The following is an 11,144-nucleotide window of genomic DNA, read 5'->3' on the forward strand; positions in this document are numbered from 1 at the left end:
TATGTCGGTGTAGATTCTGTCATTTCCAGAAGAAAGTCCTGAAGGTTTCAGGTCAAAGCAGCTGGACGTTTCTCTTCCTCCGTTCAGATCTGGAGAGGAAGGAGCTCCAAGCTTCAAACTGTGAGAAATGCTCCCTTTATACAGATGAATCGCCCTCCTCTTCCTCCCGAGGGTCATTAGGGTTCACAGATGGGTGTCTGATCCGAGATTTCCTCCTGTTCAAAGATGATCTTTCCTGTTTGAAGGAAGCCATTCACATCTAATGAGAAAGACCACTTTTTTTTTAAACTTACGTCCTGCCTACGCGACGCCATTTTTAAGTGAAACGCCCACGATGGATGGCAGAGTGATGTTTGTGCTCCTCCCTCCTTTCAGTTTATCGGAGACGCAGTTCACTCACTTCAGCTCGAATCATGAGCGTGTCGTTGAAAGACAAAAATCACAGCGCCGCCTGCTGACCTGGCGTGGGAACTACGGCGGGTCCAACGGTCTCGTCTGAACGGTTTCCTTTGCTCCTCGTCAAACAGGAATGACCATCTTTGAACAGGAGGAGATCTCAGATCAGATTCCCTTCTGATTCACCCCTTCATTCAGCTCTCTGTGAACCCTAATGACTCTCAGGAGGAACAGGAGGGACATTAATCTGCGTAATGGGAGCATGTCTCCCTTTCCATATCTGAACTGAAAAAGCTTCACAGATGGGAAAAGAAACGTCTTTAACGACAGAACGGACGTCCAGTTGTTTTGTTTTTAAGTCTTTAAATTAAACTTTTGTGTCACAGAGGATAACAGAAGACAAACAGTTTTACCAATTTAGGTTTTCAGTTTTATTTTATGCCTATTGAATGGCATCTCATCACAACCATAGTTTGATCCTTTTTTTTTTTTTTTTTACTGCAAAATGAATAAAACGAGAGAATTAAGAAACAAATATATGATTAGAAAAGATTAAATTTAAAAAAACATTTTACTTAGCGTCTGTAATGTTTAATGCTTAAGATTTGTTTGTATAAGTGACAAAATGTTTATTCTGAAGAAATATGATCCTTCCTGTCCCTGATAACTTTAACTTTATTGTGAAAACGCTGCGTGTTTTTTGGTCTCTGTCCAACAGTATCCTAATGTTTTATTGATTTACTGTAAAACCCTGTCGGCGCCATTAAATAGTCAGTTTGCAGCCATCATTTCTGCAGATCTGACATCAGGATATTAAATAATTCATGGCGGCTTTCAGAGTAAAATCAGAAATGTTTGAAATGTTTCTGCGGACTTTTAGGGGAGTTTGTGGATGAGAAATTAAAAGTGCGTATTTGTTGTTAAAGCTCTGAGCGCGATGGGCGTGGAGGAGACACAAAACCGAGCCGTAAAGAAAGACGGAGGCAGACCGGAAAAGAGCGGCTCGCCCTTCAAAATAAAACTGCTCAGGCTCGCGCATGCGCACTCTTATATTAACCGGGAAAGCTCGTTGAAATGTAAAAACTGATTATCTTTTATTTATCAGGACAAGATTGCAGCTAAAAACGAAACTAAAACGCAACACATAAAAATAAAATGTAAAAATAAAAAAAGTTTACCCGTCATTAACTTTAAAAGCAACCAGAACTCGACTGATTTGTTTTCTATGGACGATGTACAACACCAATTTTTAACATTTTTATTTCGGGCCAATTTTTATTTTTCCATTCAACAGAAGTGCAATGAAATAAACATGTATTTAACAACACCAGGAAGAATTAATTATTGGTTACATTAAACTTAATGTATCCTAATTTTCCTATGTGGAGACATGGCCGACAGCTGATTATTTTAAAAGTAGCAAATATTGGCCGATTAAATCAGACTATTTTTTACTACAACTATAAATGAGATACAAAGATATACACAAATCTTTAGTAAGAAGTGGAGCAATTACTGTTTTTATTGATCTTTTGTCATTTTACGGTTTACATATTTTATTTTCAAACATGGAAGTATATATAATACAAAAATATATACGAGCCACTCTCTCACCTACTCCTGGTGATAATATTTGACCCTTTCTGGTGAAAAGAGTCAATAAACAAATGTAGATTTTTTACATAGTTGAGATTTGCGTAAAAATTAGACTATCTAGCCATCCCAGTAACTAAAATACCAAATAATCTTCCTAATCTAGAGTTAATTAAAGTTTTCTATCATGTATGTTTTTGTAAATAATCCTTTGTTTTATAACCTTTAGAATATACTTTCTTCTGTCGGCTTCCGTAGAGACTGGAAATCCCTTCGTATAATATTCGGCATCATTGTAAAAGTCTGGAAATTCCACTTTTTAAAGATAAGGTTGGGATTCCTGATAACATCACTCCAGATTGATAAAAAATAACTTTTCATAGCAGCTCTGTGAACAAAACCAGCTTGTTGCTAGGCAACGAGTCGCTAAACTACAACAAACTATGAAGCTTTTGAGAATTTGAGAAAAAAGAATCCAAAAAATCCTAATTTTGCCAGCATGAGTGACATTTACAGTTTATAATGAACCTATAAACATATTTATTTAGTTTCTGACTTCTTTATTAGTCTGTGTTTAGTAGGAGTTTAACTTGATGTTTAGCTAATGTTTTTGTGAAGCTTTGGTCAGCCGTCATCTTGTTTTTTCTCTTCTTCTTCTCACTATTTTTCTTTTTCTTCTCATATTTTTTTCTTCTTAAATTTTATATATTTTTATGTATATATTTGATAAAATATGTATTTGTTTAAATTAGTTTTTAATTCGTTTTTTTTTAATAATTTTTCGTTCCGTGAAACCGGAAGTTAGCATTAGCCCGCGCCGCCGCTGCCGCTAGCTTGACGGTCCGCTCCGCGCAGCACTCTGGGCGGCGCAGCTGTCAGTTGAGCTGTTCTGGGTTCAGACTACTTTCTGTTCGGGCTTCGCTCGGTCTCGTCGGACCCTAACCCGAGAATTAAAGCTTCGGCAGAGCCCGCATGAACCCGCAGAAAACTCCTCCAGGATGAAGTTGTCCGCAGCGGCGCTGTGCTTCGGTTTGTTGACGCTGCTGGAGCCGAACGTCGCCCGGAGGGGAACTTGTTCGCCGGCTGAAGGTTCGGGTGAGCTGACCCGCCTCGCTGTCACTTGTGTTTTTATTCATTTATTTTATTTTAAATACCCTGTCAGCTGGATGGAAAGCTTATTGTTTCTGCAGTGAGGCGAGCAGAGGGCAGGCAGGAACCTCCTTAGAACAGGTTCTGTTTGTTTCCATTAAGTTTTATTTTCCCATCAAACCGCAGACTCATCCCTCCCTCTTTCACTTTATCACAGTTTACAAACAATTTACTCTAAAATATTCCTGAAATATGACCCTTTTATATTTAGCTTAAATCACCTGGAGTCATGTGTTTTTATCCACTTTTTATCTGTAATTTTCCCTCCCCTGCGTCTATTTTTATGTTTTCCTTCTTTGTGACAGGATAAATCAAATTATGGAGTTACTTTCCAGTAAATTATTTACTTTAATATTGAAATAAACCAGCTCAGCTTTCAGTTTGAAGCAGAAGTCAGGTTATCTTTTACTTTCAGGAGTTTCATTACCTTCGGTTTTGATTCACCGACGTGCCAGAAACACGTTACGGAAACTTTTAGGTATTTTTTCAGCCCTTCCTTAGTTTGCCGGAGGTTTTTTTTGTTGTGTTTGAACAGATTGTTTCTCCTGTTCTTCATTGTTTGCCTTTTTGTGTAATTTGGAGGTTTGAAGCTGTTATCAGAGCAGAAATGTCCCCGCTGGATGTGGGGGGTCATGTTTGTGTTTGTCACACAGTTCGTGCTCCTTTGGCCCGTATCATCATGCTCACGCCTCTGTGGAGCACGCCGTGGAGGTCGTTTCCTGGCTTTGTCTGGGTTTTTCTTTCAACCCAGGGCGAGAACCGCTGGCAGGTGGAACACAGAGTTCTGCTCGTGGTTCCACCTGAAACCGAGCTTCGTCTCGTTTAACGAGGTTCATTTCTGCTGTATGTCTGCGAGCCTTTAGTCAACAAAATTATCACAAACAGAAAGGATTCAATGTTAAATTTAACAAAAATATAATAAAATAATACAAACAGATGTGTTGGTTCCTTAAAGAGACGATTAATCTTTGTTTCATCGTCACGTTTCAAACTGTTGGACCTTCATGAGAACCTGAGGAACCTGAGGAACCTTCAAGCTTCCAGCCTGTTTACAGAACAAACAGCTGCTGGGAGTTTGGGTTGTTGTGTAGTCTGGTTGTGTAGTTTGGTTTGGTTGTGTAGTTTGGTCTGGTTGTGTAGTTTGGTTTGGTCGTGTAGTTTGGTTTGGGTGTGTAGTTTGGTTTGGGTGTGTAGTTTGGTCTGGTTGTGTAGTTTGGTCTTGTTGTGTAGTTTGGTCTGTTGTGTAGTTTGGTTTGGGTGTGTAGTTTGGTTTGGGTGTGTAGTTTGGTTTGGGTGTGTAGTTTGGTCTGGTTGTGTAGTTTGGTCTTGTTGTGTAGTTTGGTCTGTTGTGTAGTTTGGTTTGGGTGTGTAGTTTGGTTTGGGTGTGTAGTTTGGTTTGGTTGTGTAGTTTGGTTTGTAGTCTTGTTGTGTAGTTTGGTTTGGGTGTGTAGTTTGGTCTGTTGTGTAGTTTGGTTTGGGTGTGTAGTTTGGTTTGGGTGTGTAGTTTGGTCTGGTTGTGTAGTTTGGTCTTGTTGTGTAGTTTGGTTTGGGTGTGTAGTTTGGTTTGGGTGTGTAGTTTGGTCTGGTTGTGTAGTTTGGTCTGGTTGTGTAGTTTGGTCTGTTGTGTAGTTTGGTTTGGGTGTGTAGTTTGGTTTGGTTGTGTAGTTTGGTTTGTAGTCTTGTTGTGTAGTTTGGTTTGGTTGTGTAGTTTAGTTTGTTGTGTAGTCTTGTTGTGTAGTTTGGTTTGGTTGTGTAGTCTTGTTGTGTAGTTTGGTTTGGTTGTGTAGTCTTGTTGTGTAGTTTGGTCTGGTTGTGTAGTTTGGTCTGGTTGTGTAGTTTGGACGCAGGAGGAAATGCGACCCCAGGTTGATCAGATGGACAGATGAGAGCTCAGAGGTCAAAGGTCGTCACTTTCTGGTTTTGAATCCTAATGAAGGAAACAGACAGGAAGTCTCTAAATGTCGACCAGAACCAAAGGTTCTGACTTTTATTTTAATTTATTTATTTAGATATTTGTTCGTACGAGATCCAGGTTTATTTATTTCCAACGTACCGTAAGAAAGTTCAAATATAAAAACATTGCAGGTGAACCAAAATAATTTCAGAGAAAATAAATAAAAACAGAAAATCAAGAACTTAGAATCCTCCATCGCCTGAGCAGAAAACCCAGAAATCAGTTTAAAAGATGCAGATTTTTACCTTTTTTTCTGTATTTATTTTTTTTTCTCGCCTCACGTCTTGAATTTAAATTTAGTTTTTAGAAAAAGCAGTTATCTAACATTCTGACGTGTTTCAGGAAACGGTTGGAGTGAAATAAACTCTTCTGTCTCACTGGTTTCAGACGGAGGATTCTTCACCATTCAGCACTCCGGTTCAGGGAGGTGCCTGGACGCCGGCGCCGCAGCGGCCTTCAGCCTCGCCGCCTGTAACCCGAACGCCACCGGCCAGCTGTGGAAGTGGGGCTCGGCTCACCGGCTCTTCCATGTGGCCTCGGCCCTCTGCCTGGCGCTGGACGTCCAGTTGAAGACGCTGTCCCTGGCGGACTGCGGCTCCGGCAGGATGCTGTCGTGGCACTGCCAGGGCGGAGCCGTTTACACCGTCTACGACATGGGCCTGACGCTCAGCGAGGGGAAACCGGCGGTCAAACGGGACGCCGCCGAGGACTGGTCCAGGGGAGGAACCCGGGAGAACATCTGCCACAGAGGTTACCGCGGTAAGAAACCAAGAAGCTAACGGGTAACGGCTAACGGCTGCTGCCAGCTGAAGCGAAAACTACAGTAAATTAGATCTTTAATGGGTTCGAAATTAGATTTGGTGAAACGTGAGATCACTGAGCAGAAGAAGAAAGTCCACCTTCGGTCAGGTCCAGGTTTTAGAACAAATTGAACCTGATCTGGTTCCACTGAGTCATTATTTATTAAACAATAAATGGTTCCAGCTCCTGACCCAGCAGAACCCTCAGTGGGTTCCTGGTTGTGGAGGAGTTGTGGCCCACTCTTCTTTCCAGCGTTGCTTCAGCTCTCTGAGGTTCTGGTTCTGGACCGTTCTGCTGTGTTTGGGATCATTGTCCTGTTTGTCACATCTGACTCCAGAATCAGCCCAAACCATCAGCCCTCCACCACTGTGCTGACAGCTGCAGTGCATTCTGGGTAAACATCTGGTTCTGCTCCAGAAGTCTTCTGGTTCCTTCAGGTCGAGCTGCCATGTTGTTTTTAGAGAGAAGAGGCTCTAACCTTTGACCTGCTGACCTGTAGAGTCTGAGACGGAGCTCATTTCTTCTGTTAAATGTTAAATAAATAACGACTCGCTGGAATCTGTTGTGTGTTTTTGTTCACCTTGAGTGGTTTTAGGATCTGATAAAGACCAGATCAGGTTTATCGTGTCCTAAAACCGTAAAGCTGAACGAAGGAGGACTTTATTTCCACGGTTGTCTCGAGCTGCCGTTTCTCACAAACCGGTTGTGGAACATTTTTACCCATAGCCTGTCTGGTTAATTATCTTCATACCTGGGATTAAACCGCTCCTTCCGGTAAGGTAACGTGTTCCTAACGTTCCTGCTCAGCCGAATAAAACAAAGTTCAGCTGAATGAGCCGAAGGTCGCTTCCTTTATCGGCTCTTTGCTTCGCAGAGTTATTTATTTTACAGCTGACATAAAACTCGTCTTTAACCAGAGGAGGAACATTTCCTACAGAGAGAACGCAGAGTTGTTGGCTAAAAGCTAAACTTAGCATTAGCTAGCTAAAGACTCAATGTAGGAAAAAGCCAGCAAAAAGTAACAAGTCTCCTTAAAAGCTAAAAGCATCAGACAGCTAGCTTAAAGCTAAAGGTCGTAAATGGCTAGCTAAACTAACAAAATGTGAGCTAGATGCTAACAGTATAAAAAGGTTGAAAGTAGCAAAATGCTAGCTAAAAGTGATAAAGATTAGCTTAAACAACTGTTTAAGCTTAAAGTAGCAAAATGCTAGCTTGAAGCTAAATGTAGCTAGTCTTGCTAAAAGCTACAATTAGCTAAAAGCTAGCTAAAACCATCGGATAGCTAGCTTAAATCTAAATGTAGCCAAAGTCTACCTAAAAGCTGAAAGTATCATACTGCTAGCTTATAGCTAAATGCATTAAATAGCTAGCTAAAGTAGCTAACAGTGTCAAAAGGTTGGCTAAAATTTAAAAATAACTAAATGCTAGCTAAAAGCAGTAAAGATGAGCTAAAAACAACAAAAGACTATTTAAAGCTAAAAGTATCAAAAGGCTAGCTTATTGCTAAATGTAGCAAAATTCTAGCTAAAAGCTAAAATTAACCAAAAGCCTAATTAAAAGCTAAAATTAACCAAAAGCCTAATTAAAAGCTTAAAGTAGCCAAAAGCTAGGTAAAAGCATCAGACAGCTAGCTTATAGCTAAATGTACTAAATGGCTAGCTAAAGTGTCAAAATGTGAGCTAGAGGGTAAAAGTATCAAACCATTGAAAGTAGCAAAATGCTAGCTAAATGTGACAAAGATTAGCTAAAAACAACAAAAGGCTAATTAAATTCTTAAAGTAACAAAATGGTAGCTTAAAGCTAAATGTAGCAAAAGCTAGCTAAAAGTGACAAAGAGCTAAAGACAACAAAAGGTCATTAAAATCTAAAAGTAACCAAAGGCTAGGTAATAGCATCAGACAGCTAGCTTATAGCTAAATGAAATAAATGGCTAGCTAAAGTATCAAAATGCAAGCTAGAAGCTAAAAGTATCAAAAGCTAATTAACATAAAGCTAGCTAAAAGCTAAAGGGATCAAATACCAACTAAAAGTAGCAGAACGGCAGCTAAAAGCTAAAAGTAGCATTTGAAGGCAGGAACGTAGTTAGCAGCTGAAGGATGTTTTTGATGGAAGTGAAGAAAATCCATGTCCCATCAGCCAGAACATTATGACCACCAAGGTTCTGCTGGAAAACACCTGCAGGTTCAAAACCTCCATTTGTTGTTTTTAAAAACCGTTTCCTGTTTCCTGTTTTCTCGAACCTTTGTGTTCTGTGCAGCGGTTCACACCTTCGGCGGGACGGCGGCGGGCGCTCCGTGCGAGTTCCCCTTCAGGTTCAACGGCAGCTGGCACCACGAGTGCCTCCCGGACCCGAAGGCTCCCGGACTCACCTGGTGTTTCACGTCTCAGGACGATGACCGCGACAGGAAGTGGGGGAACTGTCTAATACCTGGTACGTTGCTGTTTTCACCTCGTGTGTCGCGTTCAAAGACGTCCCCAGATTTCACCGTCTCTCTGACTCCGCAGAAAATGGCTGCCACACCCTGTTCTCTGGCCCGGAAGGAGACTCCTGCTACGAGTTCGTCTCCGGCGCCGCCGTGACCTGGCACGAAGCGCTGGACTCGTGTCGCAGTCAGGGAGCAGATCTGCTGAGTCTGTCTGAGTCCAGCGAGCTGAACTCCGTGACCCGTAAGACCCCAGAACCAGAACCTCAGCTTCCTCTGCTGATGAACAAACGGCAGCAAAACCGTTAAACACGTTCAAGAAACGGGATTTCTGAACGAGCTAAAGAGGCCGAAACTGACGCGTCAAAGCTAAAAGCAGCAAAACGTTAGCTAGAAGATTAAAGTAGCTAAAAGCTAAAAGTTGCTAAATGATATTCAGAAGTGTTAAAAAACTGGCAAGAAGCTAAACGTAGCAAAATGCTGCTTAAAAGTTTAAAGTAGTAAATGGTTAGCTAAAGGCTAACCAAAGGCTAGATAAATGCTAAAAGTAGCTAAAGGTTTGCTAGAAGCTAAACGTAATAAATGGCTGGCTAAAAGCTAAAAATATCAAACAACTAGCTAAAAACTAAAAGTAGCAGAAGGTTTTCTGAAAGTGTCAAAAGGCTAGTTAGAAGCTAAATGCAGCAAAAGGCTAGCTAAAGTAGCAAAACAGTGGCTAAAAGCTAACAGTAGCAAAAGGCTACCTAAAAACTAAAAGTAGCAAAATGCTGCTTAAAGGTTTAAACATAAAAGATAAATGCTAAAAGTAGCCAAAGGTTTGCTAGAAGCTAAATGTCATAAATGGCTGGCTAAAAGCTAAAATTATCAAATGTAGCAAAATGCCGGCTAAAAGTAGCAAAACAGTGGCTAAAAGCTAACAGTAGCAAAAGGCCAGCTAAAAACTAAAGGTAGCTAAAATAGTAGCCAAAAGCTAAAATTAGCATAAGAAGACACAGAGCTCATGTTGACGCAGATTTTAAAATAATTAAAACATCTTAAAAGTTTCTGTGGTTAAAATATTTGTAATTAAAGTTTAATATTTGAAAATTAGAAACATTAGAAAAGCTAAAAGTCCCAGCATTCGAATGCTAAAGCAGCCGAATGTTTTGATGCGTAAACAGTTAAGTTAGCAGAAAGTAAATATCTTTTATAACTCAGCGGATCTGAAACTTTGAAGGTTTTTTGTCGTCGTGTGAAGCTTTTAATCTTCCTCTCGCGAGCGTTTCCTCACATCCTCTTCATGCCTTCAGCAAACCGCCGCCGCCTCGACGCGGCTGCCTTCTTCTTCTGCTTCTTGCGTCTGTTCCTGCGTCGTGTCGAGCTGAAAACAGCCGAAGGAACAAACTGAGCAGCTTAATGCTTTGGGCAAAAACAAGTAAAAACGCACCGATTGTGGTTCCGTTGGCCGATATCGATTTCTCTCAAACAGCTTTATTTATTGGTTTAATGTTCATCAGTTTGTTTTTTATTAAAAAACTCCCAAACGTTGTTAATGTTAACGTGATTTAACGATATAAAACAGATAATTAAATTCAGTCTGCTGGCTGTAAACTGGATAGTTTAAGGTTTATAAATGGAAATTATTGTTTAAATTTCTCTGGATTTTCTTAAATTAAAGCTTTCAGCCTCAGTGTTTTATCCTGAATTTTTTTAAATTTTTTTTATTTCTGGCTACATTTAAAATTGATAGTAAAATCTGTTTATAATTAACTGTTTTGACTCCAAACTTCAGCAGATTCTGATTATTTTTTATCCTTAAGATGCTGCTTTATAAGATTTTTCACGTTTTGTTGAGTAAAAATAAACAAAACTCGGTTTTTTATCAGTAAATCTAATTAGTGAACCTTTAACGAGCAGGTCGGTGTTTGGATTTTCTCTCCTGATTCCATCAGAGCCGCAGAACCTTCTTCGTGTTTTTACTGTGTTTTACCTGCACACCTGCAGCCAGGAGGCGGGGTCAGCTGACTCCAGGTGACTCCAGGTGATCCGTAACGTTTACAGGTTCTCACGGCTCGGTTGTTGTTCTCTGCAGTTCTGGACGGTTTGAAAGAAATGCCCGACAGGATGTGGATCGGTCTCCACCAGCTGGACGTGTCTCAGGGCTGGCAGTGGTCGGACGGCTCGCCGCTCTCCTTCCTGCGCTGGCAACCAGGTACGTTCCACCGTCAGGACGGCGTTGAACTCCTGAGGTTTGGACCAGGAGCTCAGACCTCCTCCAAGGCCTCCGGGTCGCTGACGCCAACGAATCGTGAATTGAATCCGACCCAAACGCAGAGGACAACCTGGAAGTTTGTTTTTTTCAGTAATGATGAGAGACGGACAAACAAACCGCAGACAGGAAGCAGGTGGGCGGAGTTTGTGTGCCTTCCGGGCTGGTAGGTCGTTAACAGATCATCAGTGTCCCGTCTCCACAGCCGGGTTTCAGCCGAGGTCAAATTTAACAACAAACCTAAACAAAGAGGTTGACCTTTGACCCCGTGACCTTGAAATCCACAGAGATCATCTTTGACCCGTGAGGCTGCGCAGTCTGACATTCGAGGCGTTACAGTCTGTGACCTTGACCTTTGACCCCAGATCATTGCCAAAACTTAATCACTTCGATCGCAGTTCGAAGTTCAGATTAAAATCTGAAAATCTGAGTCTCACACACACACCCTCTCTCTCTCTCTCTCTCTCTCTCTCTCTCTCTCTCTCTCTCTCTCTCTCTCAGACACACACACACCCTCACACACTCACGCACACACACACACACAGACACACACACACACCCTCTCTCTCTCTCTCTCTCT

At 41.2% G+C, this 11,144-nt stretch overlaps 1 protein-coding gene across 2 annotated transcripts in view; it reads left to right on the plus strand.

Annotated features, from left to right (window-relative positions):
* The first annotated feature begins 2,826 nt into the window (after window positions 1-2,826).
* Window positions 2,827-11,144, plus strand: part of ly75 (lymphocyte antigen 75) — a 25,573-nt gene continuing 17,255 nt past the window's right edge. The window contains exons 1-5 of one of the 2 annotated variants that reach the window (XM_017440375.3): window positions 2,827-3,084; window positions 5,480-5,851; window positions 8,151-8,324; window positions 8,399-8,560; window positions 10,388-10,507. In XM_017440375.3, the coding sequence (XP_017295864.1) occupies window positions 2,988-3,084; window positions 5,480-5,851; window positions 8,151-8,324; window positions 8,399-8,560; window positions 10,388-10,507 (925 nt within the window). In that variant the 5' untranslated portion in view covers window positions 2,827-2,987. The remainder of the gene's footprint in view (window positions 3,085-5,479; window positions 5,852-8,150; window positions 8,325-8,398; window positions 8,561-10,387; window positions 10,508-11,144) is intronic. The other variant, XM_025002577.2, reaches the window with a different exon arrangement.

Source organism: Kryptolebias marmoratus, linkage group LG15 (assembly GCF_001649575.2).
Source record: "Kryptolebias marmoratus isolate JLee-2015 linkage group LG15, ASM164957v2, whole genome shotgun sequence".
NCBI lineage: Eukaryota > Metazoa > Chordata > Actinopteri > Cyprinodontiformes > Rivulidae > Kryptolebias > Kryptolebias marmoratus.